The sequence below is a fragment of the Protopterus annectens genome, chromosome 8.part0 (genome assembly GCF_019279795.1).
Source record: "Protopterus annectens isolate FY-2018-M chromosome 8.part0, PAN1.0, whole genome shotgun sequence".
NCBI lineage: Eukaryota > Metazoa > Chordata > Ceratodontiformes > Protopteridae > Protopterus > Protopterus annectens.
In genome coordinates, this window is record NC_056741.1 from 311404243 (window position 1) to 311429486 (window position 25244).

A 25244-nucleotide genomic window follows, 5' to 3' on the forward strand; every position below is an offset into this window, starting at 1 on the left:
CAGCTGGTCTTGTGTCCATAGGCCTTGTATACACTTGTCCACCATGTGTGCCCCCCAGCCTAGGTCTGAGGCATCCGTGGTGATGGTCTGGCTTGGATGTGGTTTGCGGAAAGGCAGTCCTCTGTTTAACTGACAGGCCTGAGCCCACCATAGGAATTCTTGCTTCAAGCATGGAATTCTTGGAATCTGGGCTTCTAGACTGTGCTTGTGTTGAGACCATACATTCCTTAGGTACCATTGCAACTTTCTCATATGCAGCCTGGCATGCGGAATCAATATTATGCAGGATGCCATGTAACCTAGGGCTTGCAGGACTTTCCTTGCTGTGAGCTGGGTCTGTGTTGTTAATGCCATGAAATAGTGTGGTAGTTGCTTTTGTTTTTCTTCTGTGAGAAATGCCATCTGATTTGATGTGTCCAGTTCTGCACCCAAGAATGTTATCCTTTGGGATGGTACCAGCCTTGACTTTTTCATGTTGACTGTGTATCCCAGGGCTTGCAGCAGTTGTATAACCTTTTCCAAATTTTTTGTTAATTTGGTCTTGTTGTCCGCTTGTATTAGGCAGTCGTCCAGGTATGGGTAAATCTGAATTCCCTGAAGCCTGCAATGAGCAATTACTGATGCCAGGCATTTCGTGAATACTCTGGGCGCAGTAGATAAGCCAACGGGCAATGCTGAGAATTGATAATGCTCTGATCCTGCAAGAAATCTGAGGTATCTTCTGCAATCTGGTCGTATAGGGACGTGCAGGTATGCCTCCTTGAGATCTAGAGTCACCAGCCAAGACTCCTTGCCCAGCATGGGAAGAAGTTGCTGTAGGGTCAGCATTTTGAATTTTGGAACAATGAGATATGTGTTCAGAGCGGACAGGTCGAGAATAGGCCTCCATTGATTTTCTTTCCTTGGTTCCAGGAAAAGTCTGGAGTAAAATCCTTGTCCTTGTTCCATAGGCGGTACCTTTTCTATAGCTCTCATCCTTAGTAGGTGGTTGATTTGTCTTAGAGCGTTTGTTTTTTGGTTTGGTGGTAGGTTTGGCATTCCTCTCTGTTTTGGTAGAGTGTGGAAGTGAAACCTGTAGCCTTTGTCTATTGTCTGTAAAATCCATTTGTCTCCTGTAATGTAATGCCAGTTTACGGAAAATAAGGCTAGCTTTCCGCCCAAGGGTGCTTCCAGTTGTTCCCTGGTAGGCGTATCAGAGCCAAGTCATTGTGTCTGTCCTGTGGAAGTGGTTGTAGCTGAATCTGTGGCAGTACTTCTCTGGTTGTTAGGCTGCCACTGACGTCCCCTGTAGGCACCTCTGGATTGACCTCTGTCTCTTGGGCGCCTATTTCTGCCTCTCTGTGCTCTGGAGGTGTCTGGAAAGGACCAATTCTTCGAAGGCCAATTTCTACTAAACCTCGGAGGTTGGACCTGTAAGAAATCCTTGACTGTTTGGACAGATTTTGCTTTTTCTTCCACCTTCTTTAGCACTTGCTGTGCAGGGGAGCCAAACAAACTTTGTTTCTCCATAGGAGCATCTAGGAGCTTTGACTTAACATGGTCTGGTAAGGCTTGCTCTTTTAACCAGGCATGCCGTCTAATCACTGTTCCAGTCATAGCTGATCTAAAGGAAGCCTCCAGTGCATCATAGCCACATTTTAAGGAATGGTTACTGACCTGCTGAGTGTTATGTACCAAATCCTGAAGGGACTTACGGTCTATAGGTTCAGGAGAGGATAGTTTTTTATTTAGCTGGTCTAACAAAAATTCCTGATATTGAATCATGTGAAATTGACAGTTTAAGGCCCTGGCCGAAAGAGTAGCATAAGTATAAACTTTTTTACCCCATCTCTCTAATGCTCTAGATTCTCTTTCAGAGGGGAGGGGGTTTTTGGCAGAGGCAGCTGCTACAGCTTTGGGGCCCTGTGAAATGGTTTCAGGATCTGCAATAGGAGCCTTATACAAGTGGAAGTGTGTGTCCGGGACCCTGTAATATCTGTCGGGCTTGGCAGGGGCCGGAGGGAGAGAGTCAGGGGCAGTACAGGCATCATTATATACATCATCAACCACTGTTAGTACTGGAGGAATGGCTAAAGGCCTATGCTGTGGTAAATGTAAAAAGGTCCTTAGCCTTTTCCTTGAATCTGAAAAATCCTGGCCCTGCCATTGAAAATGCTCTCATAGCATGTAAGGTTTCCCCAAAGAAAATTCTTCAGGAGGAGAGGCAGAAGGAATGGAGTCTTCTGCATCGGAATCCTCATAAGGAGAATATGGGCCTTCTGGAGGGTCTGAATTTTCTGAGTCATCCGAGGAATAGTCTGTAGAAACAGGATCCGGGGGCTCAGCTCTAGGCCTCTTCTCTGGAGGAGGTTGAGAGGCCCTGTCTGGGTGAGGTTGGGATCCCCTGATCAAAGAAATGAGATCCTCAGCCAGGCTGAGCATTTGGGAACTAGAGGTAGGCCTATGTGAGGGGGTTTTAGCAGGCAAGGCCTTAGAAGATTTAGCTGCTTTAGCCCTAGAAAAAGCCTTGATAGACATAGATGCAGGGGGCCTAGCAGCTCCACGTGCAGGAGTAGATATGTCTAAAGGAATAGTATCTGATAAGTCCTGGGTGACTGCTACAGCAGTGGAAATTTCAGTAGCAGATTCAGCCATGCTCTGTGAGGCCTCGGCTAACGGAGGCATGCTTTCGGCCGAAGGAAGAACCAAGGACTCTGTTTCAGCCGAAACAGAGACACTCGTGGTTGTCTTAACCGTGGTTTCAGCCGAAACCGCGGACCGCGAGTGTCGGTCCTTTTCCTTACGCTTTTCCGCTAATTGTGAAGTCGGAGTCTCCGACGGCATTTTGTAAGCAAAAGCGGGACCAAAAAACTCCTCTGCAAACTCCGACCGACGTCTAAGTGTTCGTCGGTTGAAGGAAGCACAGGCTAGACAAGCTGAAACGTCGTGGTCTGGGCCTAAGCAAGGAAGGCAGTAAGAGTGGAAATCCTTATGAGGTATTTGTTTCCCACAAGTTAAACAATTATTTACTTTTTCTGACATAGGCTGAGGCAAGAAAGAGTCCCCAACGGGGTACTTAGCTTTTTAGAAGTCTTCGGTAGTAGAAATCTCTGGATCTGACCGACCGGCACTTGCGAACAGCTTCTGCTTCGGGCACCACGCGGCAAGAAAGACTGAGGAAAATGGCGTCGGCTGATGCCTTTATACCCAATACACAGCAGCTATGACGTCAGGTGAAGTGCGACATCAGCCGAGGCCAGACCCAGACTTTGGAATCCGGCCGACCGAAGGGCTGCCTGAGGCAGGACAACCCATATGTTAGGACTGCAGATGCATCCTTGAAGGACATCTGCTTGCATTTCCAGAACACTGATTTACAAAGGCAGAGCCCACATCTCTTGGACCACCCACCGACTGAAGTGTGTCCCCCACACAAACAGCTAAGGACAGAGGCATCCATACTGACTGTGGTCAGGAACAAGCAAAGGGCTGCTTAAAAGAAGACTGCCCAACTAATGCCAATAAAGCAAACTTCAGTGATGTGCTGGACATTCTGATTGATTTCTGTGGAGGATTTGAGTGCTGTGACCAGTGAGGTCACATTACCCAGAGTAAAATCCTCATGCACTGTGAGGTATGATATACTACAAACACTGTGGATGCTATGATCCCAGGCATCAAAGGCAAAATACTGATGGTACTTGACTCTGAAATTAAGACAGACAAATGACTGCAGGATGCTTTGTACACTGTTCGGTTTTAAACTCAAACTGATAAGTTTTCATCGCAGTACATATGAACAGACTGTCTTACAGGATGGAGTCACGATTACACCAGACTGATGGTGACCCCCAGCAAGGGAAACAAGCACAGACGACTGCTGAGCTGAATAAAATGGTGACTTTTGGGCAACACTACAAGTCAGCTGTCCAAAAAAATAAAAAAAAAAATTCTTATTACCTGCAGCCAGAGATGAGCCCCATTACAACTGCAATGCATACAGAGAATACGGGGGGGGATCAAAAACAGACTTTTATAAGCCAAATGATCTGAAGCCAGAGGTCCTGGGTCATCTGTGGAAGTAGTAAGGAAAAACTCTCTTAAGAAGGCTGTACTGGAGCTGGGTGGAAGTCCTCTAATGTCATGGTTTCCAATATCAGGACAGCCGATGATGCCCCCCTCCCCAAGATCAATTGGGTCTGTGTATCCTGTGACAGTTCTGACAATACTGGTCTATTTAATGTTATATGGGCAGGCGCTGTATGCAATGGTGATCCAGATAGAGGCTGAACCACTGCCAGAAGAGTCAAGAAGTGAAAGTTGGAGCCTATGACAGACTCAGAACAGGTAAAGGGGTGTGGGCATGCATCAGAGATGGCAAAGCTGGATCCCTACAGGAAGAAATGAACCAACAGTAGCCATCCGAGTAAGACAGCCTAATGTTGAACAATAAGGACTCAAAAGGATGGAGTTCTGACAAATGAAGTGGAAAACTTATCAAACCACTAGAAGGAGAAAACACAAATCACTTGAACAAAGATGTGATTAATACCTTTTGATCTGTGTTTTAGTAACTTTGTGTTTTCTTTTAGTGGAACAACATAGCATTCTTTAATTTTTATTCTACCATTGCTACAACAAAGGGAGAAATGAGTGTTCACATCCATTCAACCTTAACACCAATTAAAGAATCAAGGCAGGGAAGGGATAAAAACATCTATCTATGTTGAAGCTCCATAATGGCCTTGGAAGTTCTGCACAATCAATGGCAGGAACAGCAGGAGACCTCTGGATTGCAGGAGGACAGCTTTAACACCCCTTGAGTTTGGGTGAGATGAAAGTCCTGATACATACTCACCACAACCTCCAAAGGTTGAAAAGCAGCAGAGGTAATTTTCCATTGCTGTGGTTTCAGCACTTGCACCTGTAGAACAAGGCAAAACTTTAATTCTAACTTATTTAGGATATTAAGATTCAACAGCGGACAGCTTAATAGACATGGGCATGGCCAAATTGTCAAAGAAAATGTTCTCAGATCAAACATACCTAGATTAGCAATGCATTTTTGGAAAAACTAGGAGGAGAGAAAGGGTGAGGAGAGAATGGAAACCACATATCTGCCAGAGCTGTAGTTAGACCAATTGATGAACTGGGCAAAACAGTCCTTCAATGTTCAGAGCCATAAAAATGTCCACCACACATTTCAGAACTCTATGTTGGCTCCACTAGCTTGCTTCAATTACAAACACAGGCATTTAGGCAGACACAAAAGCACAAAAAGCAAATCATTTGAATAGCCACAATCTCAGCTGAAGCGAATTAAAAGACTACTAATACTGTACTTGCACCCAGCCAAACAACAAAAGTGAATACACTACTGAGTTTTCTACAGCCCCAGTTGTGCCCCCTAAACCTGAGCCCAAGACAGCAACCCCCATTCACTCTACCCTAGCTATGCCTATCCAAAACACCACACACTCAAAAGGAAGCTACAGAGACATTCCCTAACTTGACAAATTTAAAATCCCATAGAAATTATTCTTCTCCTTAAAGATGACCCATAAAATTTAGCACAGGTATCAAAGGACTCTGACCTAAGTAATGGTATGAATTTACCATTGCTGTCAACATGGGTAACTTGATTGCTTTAGTCACACTTCAGGAATGAGGCAGGATACAGAAAAGGTCAAACTCTGCAGGAAAACCAAAGGAGAAAGTACTAGTATCATCACAATAGTGATGCAACTGTGCATTAAAGGCAGAAGAATGTCATCATCATCTTCTTTCGGCTGTTCCCATTAGGGGGTCACCACAGCAGATCACCTGTTTCCATTTCTTCCTGTCCTCTGCATCTTGCTCTGTCACACCAACCACCTGCATGTCCTCTCTCACCACATCCATAAACCTTACCTTAGGCCTTCCTGTTTTCCTGTTACCCGGTAGCTTCATCCTTAGCATCTTTTTCCCAATATACTCAGCATCCCTCCTCAGCACATGTCCAAACCAACGTAATCGTGCCTCTCTGGTTTTGTCTCCAAACCTTCCAACCTGGGCAAACCCTCTAATATACTTATTCCTAATCCTGTCCACCCTCGTCACACCCAGTGAAAATCTTAGCATCTTTAATTCTGCCACATCCAGCTCAAACTCCTGCCTTTTTGCCAATGCCACTGTCTCCAACCCATATAACATAGCTGGTCTCACTACCCTCTTGTAGACCTTCCCTTTCACTCTTACAGGTACTCAACTAAATCAAGGAAAAAAAAATCCCATAATACTGAAAAAAGTTACCAAACCGGGGAATAAGATCTGATCTATATGCATGAAACAAACAAAAAAAAACCCGGTGAAAATCAAAGCTTTTTCCAAAGAGCAGCATGTGGTCATTTAGAATACAACCAAATGCATTTAGAGCAGGAAGAAACTGGAAATGATGGAGACAAAGGGTATCTAAGGTAGAAGTACATGCAGGAGTAACATGGAAAAGTTTTACCTGCAAAGCTGAGCATCTGTGTCCTGAAGATTTATGAAGACTGAATCTGCTTAGAATATCCAGATATTTCTTTCAGCATATTCTCACTGAAAAAACACTTAATTCCTGTTACACTGTTGCAATGAAAAAGAATAGCTGTGTAATAACTTGCCATAACCTTAGTTGTCCTTCTCTTCCTGTTGCAGTATTCATAACTGGAGGATGCTGCCTGCAGCACTGGACATCCAACCCAGTATACCAAAGTCTTAGGAGCAGGGGTACGTGCTATGTCGCTTGTCAAGAGCCATAAACCGACATCGGCTATAAAAATGACGTCTGCAAATACTCCCTTCAGAAAAGACTGTAGAACCCCTGGGGAGCAAGGAAAGGAAGCTTTTCAGACCCACATATGCCACCAGGCCAAAGGATCCCAATAAATATATATGCCTGTTACAGTGCCCTGTCTGGATGGAAAGAAGGTAGGAGAAAGTCACTCCAGATGTACAACACAGAGCAAGAGGGGGGTAGAGGGGGGTACTGAATACTGCAACATGGAAGAGGAGGACATTTAAGGTTATGGTAAGCTCTTACACAACTATTCTATGTCCTTCTAGTCTCATGTTACAGTATTCATAACTGTAGGGAGAGTACCCAAGCTTTAGGTATGAACCTGGGAGGTAAATTGAGGGGCCTGGTCTATGAGACCCTGTAAAACTGATCTAGTAAACCCAGTTCTGCCTCTAGAGACCAAGTCTAGCTTGTGGTGCTTGGTAAAGGTATGGACTGAGGACCAGGTGGCCGCTTCCAGTATGGAAGTGTAGTCCACCCCGCTGAAAAAGGCATCTGAAGAGGGAGCTGCCCTAATAGAATGCTCTCTCACATTAGTAGTTAAAACCTTTCCATGAAAGAAATAACAGGCAGAGATAGCTTTAGAGATCCATGATGATATAGTCTGTTTAGAGACTGCCTTCCCCAAGGCCCTTGGGTGAAAGGAGACAAACAGCTGGTCAGACTTTCTAATGGATTTGGTCTTGTCTGGGTAATACCTAAGCTGTCTATCAACACCCAAGGAATGTAGGGTTCTTTCAGATGGATTTTGAAGTTGAGGGAAAAAACAGGGAGGTTAATGGCTTGATTCAAAGACAGTTCATTAACCACTTTAGGCATGAATGAGGGGCTAGGCCTGAAGGAGACCCTGTCCTTATGGAAGATGAGGTAAAGGGGTTAGTCATCAGGGCTTGAATTCTGAGACCTTCCTGGCAGATGTGAGGGCTGCCAGCAGTACTGTTTTCCAGGTGCATAGCTTCAGAGATGCTGAGTGAGCTGGTTTGAAATGGGTTAGTGTGAGTTTTTCAAACACAAAATTAAGGTCCCATGGAGGCGGTATCAGTTTTCGAGGGGGGGGGTCTGATATGGAGGACCCCTCTTAAGAATAGTTTTACCTCTAATCTGGATGCCAAGGGAAGAACCGAAGGGAGACGGGCGGAAATGGCTGATAGGTGTACCTTAACAGAAGAGTAAGTCAGTCCTGAATGTAGAAGCTCATACAAGTAAGAAAGGACCATAGGTACAGGAATAAGAAAGAGGTCCTGTTTTTTCTTTTGACACCACCTGGAGAATCTTTTCCATTTTGACACATAATTTTTCCTGGTACCAGATTTCCTGGCCTCCTGCAGGACAATGAGTACGTCCTCTGAATACAGGTGTCTCAAGGGGATTATCACCCATAGAGTGAGTCTGAGGTTGAGCACCTGAGGGTGTATGAGAGACCCCCCGTCTTGTGCGAGTAGGGTCAATCAGTGGGGTAACCTGTGGTAATTCCTCTTGGCTAGTAGGTGAAGAAGGGGAACCGAATGCTGTCTTTTGCAAAAGGGAGTCACCAGCAGGATTTCTGGATTGTTCCTCTGAATTTTCAGAAGAAGGACTCTCTGAATCAGTGTGAAGAGGGGAAAGGCATAAGGATACATCCCCGACCAAGAGAGAAGGCGTCCACCCTCTAAGCCTGTGGATGTGGATCCCTTGTGCAAAACAGAGGCACCTGCCTGTTCTGGGAGGAGGCAAACAGATCTGCCTGAGGAATACCTCACTTGTGAATAAGCTCCAAAAACAACACCCTGTGAAGTATCCATTCACGAGAGGGTGCAGAGGTTCTACTGAGATTGTCCTCCATCACATTCTATGCTGAAGGAATGTACACTGCTTGCAGGTGAATGTGCAGTTCTGCTGCCAGAGACCAAATTTGAATTGCCACGGTGCAGAGCAGGTATGACTTTGTCCTCCCCTGCTTGTTGATATACCACAGGACAGTCAATGTCTGTGACAACTTTTAAGGTGCCTGGTAGGAGAACTGGGTGGAAGGTTTGCAAGGCTAGGAAAAGGGCCCTCATCTCTGATAATGATGTTGTCCCTTTGTCTGAGGAAGGACCACTCTCTCTGAACTTTTTGTTTGTTGTGGTTTTGCAGGACAGCTCCCCAACCCAGGTTGAAAGCATCTGTGAAGATCTGTTGTGAAGGTAGAGGAATCTGCAAATATATACCCTGATTAAGGAACATGGCTGCAATTCGCCACTGCAGCTCTTTTATTAGGCATGGGAGGAGAGGTAGAGGAGTATCCAGGGAGTGTGAATGTTGGTTCCACCGACTCCTCAGCACCCAGTGAATTTTTTTCATATGCAGCCTTGCTAAGGGAAGCATGGGTATCCAGGATGCCATGTGCCCCTAGGACCCTCAGGAATTCCCTGGCTGATAAGATTTGGAGAGAAAGGAGTGTTTGGAGGTAGTGTGTGATGGGCTTCCACCTTCTGGCAAGGAACGAAGATTGCCATCTGGTCTGTTTTTCTCCTGCACTATATATTTTATCTTGGGTGGGTGTCAGGTGAGATTTTTCCTGGTTCACAGTGAGCCCTAGGTTTGCCAGGGTATTTGGACACCATGCCTAGGTGGCAACAGAGGGTGTGGCAATCCTGGTGAAGTATCAAGAGGTTGTCTAGGTATGGAAATATCTGAATGCCCCGCACTCTGCAGTGGGTGATAACTGGAGCTAGGCACTTTATGAATACTTTGGAGACTGTGGAGAGCCCAAATGGCAATGCAGAAAACTGAAAATGCAAGGAACCCATGGAAAAGCGAAGGAACTATCTGTAGCTGGGGTGAATATGAATATGAAGGTAAACATCCTTCAGATCCAAGGACACCATGAAGGCTTTGTGTGGGATGAGGGGCTGGAGGTGATGCAAGGTGAGCATTTTGAAGGTAGGTACCTTGAGGAATAGATTAAGTACAGACAAATCCAGAATTGGCCTCCAAGGGCCAGCTTTTCTTGGAACCAAAAACATCCTGGAGTAAAACCCCTTGTTTGTCTGTTCTGGAGGTACTCTTTTTTATGGTGCCCTGAGTTTGGAGCTGATCCAAAATTGGCTGGAAGAGATGAAGCCAAGTTGCAGGCGGACATGGTGTCCCCCTGAAAGGGAGGAAGTGTCTACCAAGTCATAAAGTAACCTTTTTGGATGATGGAAAAGACCCAAGCCTCTGAGGTTATTTTCTGCCAGGAGGTGAGGCGGAGGAATAAGGAAGTGGAGATGGGCAATGGGTTTGAGTCACAGTGGAGGGGCATTGTCCTGGTCAGGCTGCCTCCAAAAGGGAGTTGGAGTGAAGGCAGAAGGTTATTTAGGAGTGGAGTCTCCCCTAGGTTGCCTCCGTCCCTTACCTGTGGGGCATTAGAATGAAATGATTACCTCCTAACAAAGGTGGTCCTTTGAGGGTAGTTCTATGATACCTAGGAATAGGAGAGACTAACAAATGCTTTAAATTTTGTAGCTCCTTGCCCTTTCCCTGTAGGGATTTAAGGAATTCTGCAGAGGCTGCACCAAAGAGGGCCTTATTATCAAGAGGTGCATCTAGCAATTTGGTCTGGACATCCATGTGAAGGGCTGTAACCTCTACCAAATCATAACTGTACTTTATGGACTGCCAGGTCACCTGACTACAATGGATGTATTACTTACTGTCAGTACATTTGTGGATCACAGCAGTTTAAGACTGTAATACAACATGGATACTTCCAACTGCAAGCAAAGATGCTCCAAATAAAGCATCTTTATACTGCAAAAGCAGAGTGCTTTTATCTGTTTAATCAAGAGGATTTTTTTTTCATTTTTAAGCAGTTTTTTGATTAAACAGAAACTAAAGACCTAAACCAGTCTGGAATTCCTTACTCGGAGTGTCTTTGCTTGTAAGTTTTGCGAGTTCCAAATATCTTTCAAACTGGTTTTGTCAATCTCACTAATGCTTTGAAGATACTTTAGTCATTCATGATGCTTTACAGCTAGTTATTGCTACTGCTTTACCTTGCATGTTACCAGTTTCTACTTTTTCATGTTACACTGCCAAGCAAATTTGGGTCATGGGTAAAAATGGTTCCTTGGACCAACTTGCTCACTCAGTCAGTAAATAATTAATAAACTGCTTAGTCACATTTTTAAACCCTCATAAGAATTGCTTTCAGTATGTAACATGTATTTTCTAATGCCATCATTATTTTTAAACATAATTTATTTTATACTACTGAATGAAACTGCCAGTCTCCAAAGTTAAAGAACTAAATAGAACCAATGGTAATGCTATGGAAATTCTTTTTAAGTGCCCCACTAATCAACATGACATGACACAGATGAGCCACATAAACTACAACATGACAGAGTAAACACTTTTGTATGCATTACATTTGAGTGTTATAAACTTCCTGCAGTCCAGTCCTACATCTATTGTACCTGGATGTCCTTCTTCAGGAGCTGCTTGACAAGACGTTTCAGGGAGGCAGATTCCTTTTCAGGAAAACCAGCTTTCTTATTCAGCAGTGGAATTTTAGATGTGTCGCGGGTAAGGGCTTCTGTGTGGAAGTAACTTAGCGCCTTAAAGTCATTGTGAATGGCATGACCAACAACAATCTTACCAGTCAGGATTTTCAAGATCTAGAAAGGAATGCAGCGGCATTACTTTATTACTCTCAATTCATACAAGAAAGAATAAATTATACAAAAACAAACATTAGCTAACAGTAAAATGTTTGACACTTTTCCAACAGTGTGGGTAAAAGTGTGGCATTTTCTTATAAATTTGATTGGTACTTTCTTTGTTTCAAAACTCCAAAAACCTTGCAAAACACAACAAGTAGCAAACAGCCACAGCTGCATTTCTTTGACTGATTTAACATATCATTTACCAGGAAATTTCTAATGAGCCATGTCTCACTTTGACCAGTGGCACAGGGGAAAAGCTCCACATATTAGTTAAAAAAAAAAAGTGAAACATGGTATAAAGAAAATTCAGGACTCACATTAATATACATGATTGAATTTCTACGCTAGTAAGACTGAATTCCAAGTTAAAAAGTGAAACATGATAAGGCAGACTTATTAACTATTGTAAAACAAAATAAAGAAGTTATGTACTTACCATAACGTTCCATGTTTGTAGTCCATCTCACCTATATTCTTGCTGGATGGGTTCGGAGCCGAACTCGGCCGATACTAGAGCTCGAGAGCTTTTACTGGCTTGAGGCTAGCCCCTATCCCATGGTGCCTCACAGCAATTCCTCAGATCTAGTTTGCAAGAAAGCAATAAATACCTATCAGGTAAGAATATGAAAGAAGCTGTATAAATACATCAAAGGATTAGAAAAATAATCCATTCCAGGTGGACCATAAAGAACAATTTCAGGCAGCACCAAAAAGGAGTCCACCAGATACCCCACAAACAGGAAGGGGGTTGGAGGGAGGGACGCAAGAATATAGGCGAGATGGACTACAAACATGGAACGTTATGGTAAGTACATAACTTCTTTATGTTATGTAGTCCTATCTCACCGTAATTCTTGCTGGATGGGACAGCGTCCCTAGCACCTATATCCCAGGTGGCTCAAGCGAAGAGAGTCTTCAGCACAGTGGACCCAAAGGATGACCTGTCCCGGGAGGCCAAATCCAATTTGTAATGAGTGACAAACGTATGTGGCCTTGCCCAAGTAGCTGCTGCACAAATGGTATCAATTGGGAGCCTAGATCTAAAGGCACATGAAGTAACTACAGCCCTAGTAGAGTGACCTTTAGCTTTTACAGGTAATTGTCTACCAGCTTGTTGATAAGCAAAGGATATGCAATCTGAAAGCCATTTCGAAAGAGTAATTTTAGAAACAGGCAAGTCTTTCCTTTTGTCAGAAAAGGAAACAAAAATTTGATCAGATTTCCTGAATTATTTAGTCCTGTGTATATAAAACCTGAGTATCCTGTGGACATCTAGCTGGTCTAGTCTATACTCTGATTTATTAGAGTGGTTTGGAAAAAAACACAGGTAGCTCAATGGTAGTATTCAGGTTGTGTTCTGAGCATACCTTAGGAAGAAAGGAAGGGTTTGCTCTGAGAGAGACTCTATCCTTGTGAAAGATCATGTAAGGAGGTCGAACAGTTAGAGCTTGTAGTTCTGAAGCTCTCCTAGCAGATGTTATAGCTACCAAGAACAAGGTTTTCCATAACAATTTTAAGTCTGATGACAAGGATGACTCAAAGGGTGCAGACATCAAAGATGAGAAGACTAAGTTTAAGTCCCAGGGTTATAACGGTTGTTTTATTGGGGGCCTAAGAAGAAGAACTCCTTTTAATAAAGTTTTACACAGGGAGTGCTGCATGACTGAATTTTCCATGAAACCAAAATGGAACTTGGAAATGGCAGCTAACTGAACTCCAACTGTAGCGGCTGCTGCTCTTTCATGAAAAATTCTTGTTAGGAAGGATAAAATGGATTCTAAAGGAGCAGTATACGGATCTAAGCCCTGATTTGTAGCCCAAAGGGTAAACCTTTTCCATTTGCTAGAATACAGTTTCTGAGTGGAAGGTTTATGGGATGAAATTAGGATGTGTTTGACCGCTGGGGATAAGGGAATACACCTGGCTATTTGTGGAACTGGAGCAGTCATGCTGTCAATTTGAGGGTGTGGATGGAGGGATCGAACTGTCCCGATTGATGAATCAGGAAATCTGGAGATAGGTCCAGAATCCATTGTTCCTCCAAGAGGTAGGGTCACAGGAAAGGAAACCAAACTTGTCGAGGCCAGTAAGGAGTAATGAGGATTAAAGAACTCCTCAATTGTCTTGTTTTCTGTATTACTTTGGGGATGAGTGGAAAAGGAGGAAAGGCATAAAGAAGTCCCGGGGGCCAATCGTGAACTAGAGCATCCCTGGGTGACATCCCCGGAAAGGGGTATGAGGGCAAAGTAGCTGCTGCATTTGGTGTTCAGGTGAGTGGCAAAAAGATCGCAGCAAGGCTGGCCCCATTTGTGAAAGATCTCGTTCGCAAAAATTGGATTCAGGGACCACTCGTGAGGCATCAGAATTGCTTGGCTGAGTTTGTCCGCTATTACGTCGGATTTCCCCAGGATATGCATTGCTATCAGGAAGCATTGAGTATCCATCGCCCATTTCCAAACTCTTAAGGCCTCTCTGCAAAGCGGGTAAGACTCGATTCCCCCTGCTTGTTTATGTACCACATGACAGACATGTTGTCTGACTGAATCACAATCTCCCCGGTGGGAAGGGAGCTGTGAAGTGCTTGCAACGCATACAGCACAGCTCTCATCTCCAGAACACTGATGTGCAAGTGGTTCTCATGGTTCTGCCAAGTACCTTGGTCTGTGATTCACAGATAATACCCCCCCCCCCAACCTGGGAAACGTCCGTGGTCAAAACTGCTTTCTCTTGGGGAGGAACAAGTGGATGACCTAAGACAAGTTGTTTCGTGTGTAACCACCATGTCAGATCCTTTTTGCATGCATTTGTTATTAATATCTGGTGAGACAATGGAAGGTCTTGCATCGACCATTGTGCAAATAGCATCCATTGGAAAATCTTCATATGTAGGCGAACAAGAGGAACTAATAAGATGGCGGAAGCCATAGTCCCTAGGACTAGGACTTTTGCAAGTTGACAGTGATGCTTAGGCTGGCACACAAGGATAGAGTCTCGTCCCTGGTCCTTATGAGTTGATGCTTGGCGGTAGCAGTGAGGAGCCAGTCATCTACGTACGGAAACACCTTGAATCCTTGACGTCTCAGGTGAGCCATTACCACTGCCATGCATTTGGTAAACACTTTGGGGGCTGTAGTGAGGCCAAAGGGCAGTGATTTGTCTCCTAGAGCACCTGTCCATTTTGATGTGGTAGTACGCATCCTGCAGATCGATTGAGCACATCCAGTTGTCTTTCACATATCCAGTTGTCTTTCACGATAAAGGGAAATATCGACTACAGAGTGACCATTCAGAACTTTGATTTTCTTACATGCTTGTTGAACCTGCTGAGATCTAGAATCGATCTCCAGTCCCCTGTCTTTTTTGGAACCAAAAAGAATTGAGATTAAGTTCCGGATCCTACTTGCTCTGCGGGGACTTCTTGGATGACTCTTTTGCAGCAATGAGATAACCTCTGATGCTGCACAGTCTAGTTGGATGGGTGGTACGTCTGGAAGAGACTAGTTTGTTGGGGGTTCGGAAATAAAGGGAATCAGGTAACCTCTGGATATTATTGTGTGTACCCAACAAACTTGAGTGATAGTTAGCCAGGTGCTTGGGTACAGCAATATACGACCCCCGACTGCCTCCAGGGACAGACAGTCTGGCAACCCCTCATGGTCAATGAAAGGGATGATCAGAGAAAGCTAGCCTGTCTCCCTGATGTTGCGGACCTCCTCTGCCGCGAGGGCGGCATCTTCCATTATATCCTCCCCCTCTGCCCCTGGGGGATGGTTGACCTTGTGCCGGTGGAAAACCTTTTTGGGATTTGCAGAACCACATTTTCCCTCCTGTATTACTCTTGGGATAGGGTCTGGACGGGAGAGAGAAACGGACTCCAATAGCAGATAAGGTTTTTCCTTCCTGCTTGCACCTAGTCAAAGTCTCTTTCACTTGGGGTCCAAAAAGAGATTAACCATCAAAGGGAACGTTAGTGAAGGAAGACTTGAAGGATTCCGTAAAATTACAAAGATGCATCCAAGAATGTCTCCTGAGGGATATTCCTGCTGCGGCTGCCCTGCCCGCTCCATTTGCCACAAAAGAGATCAGCCTCATGGAGGAGTTAGCTATGGAAGTAAGGGTGGAGAGCTATACAGAATCCTTGTCCATGGAACCCGGAGCTACTGAACCCTGGAAGGTATCTCCTAACTCTTTTGGGAGATCCCTCTGAAGATGAGTAAAATGAGTCCGGTAATTCAGCGATCTTAATGTAAATGCCACTGAACAAAAAGTACGCTTCCCGTACCTATCCATCATCCTGGACTCCTTGTTAGGTGGACAGATATTAGAGGACGTCTCAGATAATTCCTTCTTGGTGGTAGCCACCACCATAGCATCAACTGGAACTACCTTACTAGGGAAACACTTGTCCTCAGGTGCTGTCATAAATTTGTTTGGCCTCCTTGGAACGGCTTCTACTGAATCTGGGGAGGTCCACGTTTTCCGCGATATGACCCCCAAAAGTTGGTCATAAGGCAGTGTCACCCAAGAGGTGGAAGGTCGGGAGCCAAAGGCCTCAAGATACACTGATTCATCCTCGGTAGGGTTAGAGGTCTTCCAATCACCCCCTAAGGATTTCTAGGATGTCAGAGGAGGAGACATCATCAGAGGGGAATCTAGGGGACCCTTCTGATTCCTCTAAATCAGTGTCTGACGTGACAGACTCAGGGGAGTCGACATGTTTCCTCTTACATAGCCTCTTCCGAGGGAGCTCTCCAGTGGGATAATCTGGGGGGTCTCGAAAGAGGGGGCACCTCCAATGGGGGCTACTTGGGCCTCTGGTTCCCTACGCTGTGGGGGTGGCAGGAGGGAAGAAGTTGCTGCCTGCTGCTGGTGGGACACATGTTCCAAAGGAATGGCTTTGGCAGAGAATAAAGCCTTCTCTATAGCTTCGAAAGCCCCCCCCCCACTCCGAAGAAGACCTCCACTCCAAGGGGGTGGATGGTCAACTCCTAGCAAGAGGGAACGGCTCAGAACCAGAAGTGGGAGCCAAGCTGAGTCGAGCTGAGGCTCTGAGAGGGTCGGTTCTGATGAGAACCCAGGGTGACTGTCCCCCTCGGAGTAGACACGAGTGTGTCGGTTCCCAGAACCCTCGGCTCCAGACTGAGCCATCGAGGATAGAGTAATTGGCTCTGAGGAAACAGGTTGAATCCCCGGAGCCGAACGATCGAAGACAGAGGAATCTGATGTAATAGGCTCCGAGAGCGAAGCAGTCAGAGGAGGAACAGTGATCGGTAATGGGGTCGGCTCAGAGACCTATGGGTCTGGAGGGGTCAATTTTCTACCAGAGCTGAATCCGAAAGCAACCTCTTCACCACCCTCTCGATGTCCTCATCTGATATTGTCCTGGAGGATCTGGTCGAGACCGAAGGAGATCTTCTTCTCTCCAGAACAGGAGATCTCAAAGTAGAAGATACAGTCTCGATGTCGGGCAAAATCTTCAGCACAGTTGGAACCAGAACGCCTTGGTTCCGACGCTTTAGCCTTTTTGGTCAACTCCGAAGCCGGGGTCCACGATTTTCTCTTTGAAGATTTTGGAGCTGGACCAAGTTCCAGCTGTTCATGGAAGGAACTGGTCATAAGACCCCTGGGGGTCAATCAATGAGTTTTCTCTTCCTTTCATTCAGCACTGTTGTACTAAAAGCATGACAGAAGGTGCAGGGTTCCTGTAAATGGGCTTTGCCAAGACAATATACAAAACTGGTGTGGCTGTCTGTAAGAGACATTTTCTGCACACACCTATCACATTTTTTGAACCCTGAAGGGCGATGATCCTTGTGATCCTTACCTTTATCTTTAGACATTCTTAAACACTAAGACAAAGGATAACAACAGTATTATAACAAAAGGTGTGAAGAGAAGAAAGGTTTTAACAGTCACACACACAAACAGGGAGGAAAGGCCCTCTAACTTAAACGGGCCGTACAGTCCTAAGGGGGGAATAGGGGTTGAAAACTTTCAAAAAACAGTCGCACAAGTAGGAGAAATTATCAATATATATATATATATATATATATATATATATATATATATATACATCAGATAGAAAAAAGATAGAAAAGAACTAAATATAGTAAAAAATTGTTTTACTTAGCCAACGAGCCAGTAAGAACCTCAAAGCTTTCCCGGCAAACGAGATCTGGGGAATTGCCATGAGGACCATGGGACAGGGGCTAGCCTCAAACCAGTAAAAGCCCTCGAGCTTTAGCATCGGCCAAGTCGGAGCCGAATATCGGCTCTGAACCCATCCAGCAAGAACTGCGGCGAGATAGGACTACATAACATTCATAGTTGCACTAGACTGTAATGTGCTAAAAAAGACAAAGGTGCAAGAGTACTCCAGAAACACCAGAAGGAAATGGCTGACTCACAGTTAGTAAAAGTATAGGATGGGTGAGCTGAAAGATGACACAGGAGGCAGAAACAGAACAGTAATGAACAGTACAGAGGCAGAATTCACTGGTGGAGTTTGTGGAAGAAATACTCCAGGTGGAACAGTGACAGCAAATTATTTAAAGGACAACTACACTCAAACTGGAAAAACTTGAATTTTTCTGCAGCATTACTTTGCCTGCATCATCACATTTTTCTAATTTATTATCTGTATCCCAGAACCTGATGGAGGTGGCGAGATGTTGTTTTGCGTGGTTTCACAGTCATGGTTTCGGCCTCCCAGATGTCACTTTAAAGCAACAGAATACACTGTAGTAACAGGATCATTTATTATGATCTCATCTACCGGCTTACAATAAGAGTACTGCAATTTTCTACTTTTTTGTCAAGGGCAACCACACAGTCCATCCTTTCTTCATTAACTGGCCATCTCTATCACAGCATTTTAAGAAAGTTAATGTTTGCTTGAAAGAATAGCTCAACTGAAAAGTAGTTTCAAGCTACTGTTTCTAGTTGACATGACAGCAATGCGTCACCCGTGACAAAAGCCTATACTCAGACTGAGTCAGCTAGTCTGACACTCCACCTGACCCTGAAGTCAGACTTCATGATTGAGCAGTCTTAAAACCACAGATGCTGTGATGACATACCTCTCAACCTGGAAGCATCAAAAATCTGGACAAAGCCCTTGGAAAATAGGTACAAATCTGTATGCTGATTAACACAAATTTGCACACATACTTATGTAGCCCCACCCACTCCAGTGGAATTGTGGGATACCAACTTTTAAACGCAAATTGAAGAACAACCAAAATATGATCATGAAACACTAAATAAGAACAATAGTGTTTTATTTATATCTGAACGTGTGCAAAACTAAAATACAATATTCTTTTAGAAACATAACACTGGGTGAGGCTGCACTTGCCTTCAGCCTTCTTTAAATAACAAATATAAACCAGAAGTCCAGAACAACAAATTAGTTTTATATATATTATTAATTAATTAACATAAAACTTTTGAACTTGGCTTGTACAAAAAGTACAGTTGTGTACACTTACCATAAATGTAGATGTTCGAGTGTATTCACTGTTGCAGTCATCACATTTGGGTCATCTGCCTGCAGGTAGCCCTCAGCCGGCCTGAATACCAGAGTTTTTTATCAGCTCATCTCTCACATAACCAAATCTGCAAGTTTTAGCCTTACTTCTCAAGTTGGTTATATATGCTGCAAAAGTTCATAGGTAGGTACTAGGCTGTCTGCCCGAAAGCATTTATAAGCCTAGCCAGAATGTGTTGGCTTTCTCCACCCCCTTAGATTAGTTTCCCTGTGCCTCTGTCCAGGAGAGCCATTGAAGTGATTCCTAGGGTAAACTTTCTGTTTCCCATCCACTCGTCGAGGTTTCTCGAAGAGGGTTAGTGAGGAGCTCTGCCTAATGTAGATTGGAATCTTGTTCCAGAGCATGGGAAATCTCTGGGATAGGAATCTATCCCTCCAGCACGTCCTATTTATTGCTGTGGTGAGGTTTAGATCCCTGGAGCATGTGGCTCGAGGGGATATGGTTTTCTTTAGGTGGAGCATGTCCATCAATTCTGGGTTGGACATGGCCTTGTATGTCAGGCAGAGATCACCTCTGAGTAGGCGGTACGCAACAGAGTACAGCTGGAGTTTCTTCAGTCGAACTGCATAGGGCATCTGCTTGAGGCCAGTGATCCTCTTGGTGAGGTACATCTGTGGTCTTTCCAGTTGTTGCAGGTGTCTTGTAAGGTACATCCCAAATGGGGCATTGTACTCTATGATGGGTCTGATGAGTGATGCATAGAGGGGCCCAATGACCTCTTTCGATCTGGATGCAAACCCTTTTGTGATTAGGTGGGCCACACAGAAGTATTTTTTAACCACTTTGGCAATGTGATTATCAAAGGAGAGGTTACTATCTACTTGGTTCCCCAGATCCCTTATTACGTCTTCCGTATTTAGGGGGCTACCACCTATGTGGTAGTTTGTGGGTACTTTGTTTTTTCCAAAGGGGATGACTATGCACTTTTTGGCATTTAGCTTGAGGCTATGGTTTTGACACCAGGTATCTGTCTTCAGTGAGACCCTTTTGGAGGATGTCTGTCTCAGCTGGAGAGTCAGTTATAGCCCCTAGTTTGCAGTAGTCTGCGAACTTGGTCAGCCATAGTCCTCCTGTGCTTGCCTGTACCTCTGAGAAGTACATGCCGAACAGGAGGGGTCCTAGGACTGAGCCCTGGAGAATGTCACTAGTAACCGGTTTAGAGTCAGACCTAGCTCCCGCAACTCTTACCATGTCGGTTCTGTCCGTGAGCCAGTTGGCAACCCATCTCATGACATAGGGGTTTATGTTCAGGCTGGTGAGCTTGTGTATAATACCTGAGTGGGGAATGGTGTCGAAGGACTTTGCAAGGTCTAGGTAGGCTGTGTGGACCACCTTTCCCTTGTCTATAGCCTTGGTAACTGTCTCAAAAGTCCCCTTAAAGCCGAACTGAGTAGGGTCCAGTGTTCTGAGGTTTCCCATGTCTCTGTTAATGAGATCCATGATGATGCCCTCCATAGCTTTGCTAGTCAGGCTTATAGGGCGATAGTTCCCAGGGTCCGTTGTGGCTCCACCTTTGTGGAGTGGAATAACTGTTGCTGTGCGCCACTCTGTGGGCACGTAGCCTGTGGAGAGGCTGAGTTTAAACAGTGTGGGGTTAGTTCATCTTTGAGCTTGTGTAGAACACAGCCTGGGACACCGTCCGGTCATATTGATGCTGTGTTTTTGGCTTTGGAGAAGGCTGTTTTAACCTGAGTGTCTGAGATTTCAGGGACACTACATTCTTCTGGTATAGTTATGGGCCCTTTTGGGGGTGAGAGGGTGGTGAAGTTTGCACTGAACCTGTCTGCAGGGATGTTGGCTATATCAATCCCCAGGCTTTTGCTCTCTAGTGTAAAATGCCTTTCCATTGTAATATTTGTTTGTAGGTTTCACATTTCTCTAAATTTATGTTTTAAACCACTCATGGTCAGCACTGAGGGTCTTCCCATATTTCAGCTGGTACCACAATATGGCAGTTCTCCCCCTCCCCCACAAACCCAGCAGATGCATACTCAAACTCTCTCTTTAAATGGCATCTGAATCAGCTAAAATAAGCAGAATAAATGCCTTTGTACAGGGTCTATATTAGACCGTTGACAGGGCAGAAGAGCGAACGCCCTTATGTCGACACAGCTTAACTGAAATGACTAAATCTCGAATGGCCAGAACAGCGATTTTTTTCCCGGGGGGGGGGGTGCTTGGGCATTGTGGGGAAATTTGCCATTTCCTCCATTGTAGTGTGATCTCGGAGTTGGTATATTTAAGTAGGGGGGTGTGGGGCGAAGCCCCCCACTTTATTTTGTCTTTTTTTTTGAGCCAGTGATTTTTTTTCCTCTGGAAAAAAAAATCGCTGTTTTGGCCATTTGAAATTTAGTGGTTTCAGTTAAGCTGTGTCAACGTGAGGGTGTTCGCTCTTTTGTACGTGCATCTTTGTCAGAAAAGGCAGCCTGTATGAAAATATCATACTCTTGCTCAACAATATTACAGGAAATTGGAAAGTGTTTATTAAACACAACAGGACCAGGTTTACGAAAACATCTGCCATGCCAACCAAATTATGTTTGAAGACAATGCAAACTTGGCCCTTGTAATTATGTACAAATATGCACACACACCAGGTACTTGTAATAATATTCAAATACACAAAAATCTCTTTGAAAGATTGTACTTTGCGAAATTCTCTTTGAAATGACTGTACTGTAATACTGCACACACTTGCCAACACTTTGTACACTATGGATACTTCAAATAACTTTAGTTAATGTGAAAAAGTACTGCATTGCAAAAAAATACAGTAATTTCTCCCTTTTTATACAATTCAGATATTGTTTCAAATATTTTTATCAATATGTTACAGTATCGAACATTCTGTTTAACTAGAAATTCGCTTTGAACGTTCTGAATGCTTTGTTTTACATTAATTGTGAAAAAAGTAATTTAAGCAAATTTTAGTACCTGGAAATTCTTTTCTGACCTGCTTGCGAGTTGTTTGAGCATCAGATGATCCACTTGTGTATATTCCTCCATTTCTAGCTGGGTGCCTCATGGTTTTGACTCTGGATCCCACTTCTGAGACCATGTCACTTGTCTTGTGTATCCGAATAAGATGACGAGGGTTGGGTGTTCATTTAAGTAGTTTATCACACACAAACACATCAGGATGGATGACAGGAACATTAAACTTGAACTGACTGACTGATACACACATACATGCTTTCACTCTGGCTGCTCACTCAAAATGGTCCACTGACTGGAATGTTCTTAAAGGTACATCATACACTATGATCTACAAAGAGGTCCCTCTGAAGTCCTGTCAAATGAGCAATGTAATTCAGAGCATGTAAAGTGAATGTGTCTGAAACACATGTGCACTTTCCCAAATGATCCAAAGTCTCAAACACTCTGTTGGGCAGACAGAACAAGGTATTGTTTTCGGAGACGTCCTTACTAGTGTCTAGTGCAACCACAATGGCATCCACAGCCAGACCCTTGCTTTAGTGAGGTCTGTCTTTGGGAAGGGGCCAACAATTTGTTAGGTTTCCTGGTGATAGCTTCCACTACACTGGGTTCTCTCCAGGCACAATGAGGAATGAGGTGCACAATGGTATCTGGAAGTGAGACTACTCAGAATGTGGATGGGCCAGTGCCAAAAGCCTTAATAAATAAAAGAAAAGAAAAAAAAAAGATGACTCTGGGGAATGGACTTCAATGGCCCACCCCTGAACTGTTCAGTAATACAAGCAAATTGTTAAACAGGCATCTTCATGGGGGGATTTGGGGGAGGCTTCCCCTTCATCAAGATTGGTATCCTCGGGGAGGGATTCCTTAGGGGAATGCAAGTACTTCCTCTTGCACTTACTTTTCCCAGTCATCTCCCTGGGGGAGAAGCAGGAGGAGGCACGGAAGTGGCAGGTTCCCTGACTGCCAGGAAGCCTTGAGACCCAACAACAAGGGCTGTCCTAGAACCAGTTGATGCATAACTAAGGACAAAGACTGGGAAAAGGATAAGGATGAAGCCAAAGCAGCCAGAATCAAGAATACCAAGGATGAAGTCTGTGTAGGGGAGGAACCACAAGACTTGAAACCAAAGGAGCTACAGGCTCAGACCTTGGGGCTAAGGAGGTGAGAATGATCCCATGGTCAATCTTGGTCTGAAAAAAGGAAAGAATCCACTGCTTCGAATCAGATGAGGCTCCCAACAGACCTAGTAGACTTCAAAGAAGTTAAAAATGCATTCATGGCACTCAGTCAAAAAACATACCATAAACTTTCCCAAAACTCTTCAGAACAGTTCTGAGAGAGTGCCTTGAATCTATTTTTAAGTGTGGTTTTGTTTGTGCTTCATAGATTATACACTTTTGATATGTTTCACAGTTATTTTTGTTGTTGTTATTCATGAAAAAAACATAACTGTTTACAAAATTCATTCTGGAAATGCAGCCTTGAATTTTTGACCCCTAGGAAAGGACAAATTCCTGAAATTAGCTGCCTTCATTTGCTCATCACACAACCTGTTTGATGGTTGCATTCAAGGGGGACATTTAAGTAACCTGATGGGGGGAGCATGAAAATTTTTCACTTCTATGTTGGCAGTCAAAAAATAAATAAATAAATTAGACAGGTGGTAGGTAGTGCTCTTGCTGGAGAAACTCTTGCCATGTCACCAGGCCTCAACACTGAACTCCTAATTACATTCTTCTGATAGTTCACAACTGGTGACCCAAGGCAAAGCAACTTTCAGAATATTTGTTCCATAGATAGCTATTGATTGAAACAATTAAGTATACCAAGCTTAATGCAGAAAAAAAAAGAATTTGCCTGAACATCAGTAAAATAAAACAGCTCATGCAAATTCAAAAGTTCATAATGTCCTATGGTCAGCCACCAAACAGCAGCAAGCAGACTGATAATAAAAAGGGAGGGGGTGCTTCTTAAGGCTCTCAGTGAAGAAACGTGGCATACTAAATGACTGTTCAAAATGTTAACCAGCTATCAACTCCACCACTATTTTCTTTCAATTGTGGCTGTGCTTAAATTTCAGCAGTACTGCAGCTGTGTTTTTAATTACAGAACTTCTTGAACTAATGCATGCTTGTAAATGTACTTTGGTGGAATTGCCTATATTAACTGGATGTTTGCAAGTAAAGAAATCCAATTTATCATGAAAATTGCATATGTCTGTAAAGTTTAATCAACATCACTAGTTCAGGTTCTTGACTAGGCAGTTTTCTGCACAAAAATTCTGCCATTGAGTTAGCCATTAGGCAAAACTTAGCAAACAAATACAATTTTCATTTTTTTCTCAAATCCTTTTACATTCCTTCTTCTATTCTTATAAAATGTACCGTCTACTGATCCACGCATTGCAGAACTGCAGGTCAATACAGTAGCTTAATAAGCAGCTCAAGTAACAGGTACAGTAAAAAATGGTGCATCATCAGTATACCCTGCTTCTTCCTTAAAAGGCCTGCATTTCATTCAGTAAGGAAATTGTGGAAAAATACTGAAGTCAACATATTTTGTATTCTGTATATAAAGGGTTAAGCAAAAAATGTTCACTGCGTGCAAACTGAAATGTTCTGGAAAATGTTGATCACTGAGGAATGCAGAAGCTAATCTTAAACTGCTGATAAGAAAGTTAATGGTGCAAGAATAACTGTGGTACTGGCTGGTAAAAACAAGTAATCAAACTATCACTTCTAATGAATGTTCTGTGTGCTACGTGTATGTACGTGCAGGAGGGTCTATATAAGGAGAACTCAAAGTACAAGTAACCAGACTGCTGGCATACTACTATCATGTAGCAGGTCTCCATGCATGTAAAATAAAGCTGTTTTACTTGCTTACAAGAACTTGGTGTGATTCTTCCAGAATATGTTAGAAGAGTAAAATCTTTCGACATAACTGGCGTAGCGTTAGGCGGCCCCTGCACGGCGCGAATCGAACAAAGAGAGGCTGAAAACCTGCGCAGGTGGAGAGATCAGGCTCTCCTCGAACGAAAGACCTCCGACAGAAAAAGGTCGAAATTAGAGGCCAGTCACTCTTTCCAGATTCAATCCGTGAGGTGGCAGCGAAACAGGGCGGAGGAATCACAAAGGTAAGCAAAAAAACGCTATTTTTTGTTGTTTCTGATTGGAATTTTTGTCTAAATTTTAAGGGACTAGTCAAGGGAGAAATTTAATTTTCTCAAAGTATAAGGAGTATATGTGAATAAATTCCATATACAAGAGATCTCAGGAACAGGAA

At 43.9% G+C, this 25244-nt stretch overlaps 1 protein-coding gene across 2 annotated transcripts in view; it reads right to left on the reverse strand.

Annotated features, from left to right (window-relative positions):
* Positions 1 to 25244, reverse strand: part of ISG20L2 (interferon stimulated exonuclease gene 20 like 2) — a 217466-nt gene that overhangs the window by 126156 nt on the left and 66066 nt on the right. For both annotated transcript variants that reach the window (XM_044079805.1, XM_044079806.1), the window contains exon 3: positions 11221 to 11421. In XM_044079805.1, the coding sequence (XP_043935740.1) occupies positions 11221 to 11421 (201 nt within the window). The remainder of the gene's footprint in view (positions 1 to 11220; positions 11422 to 25244) is intronic.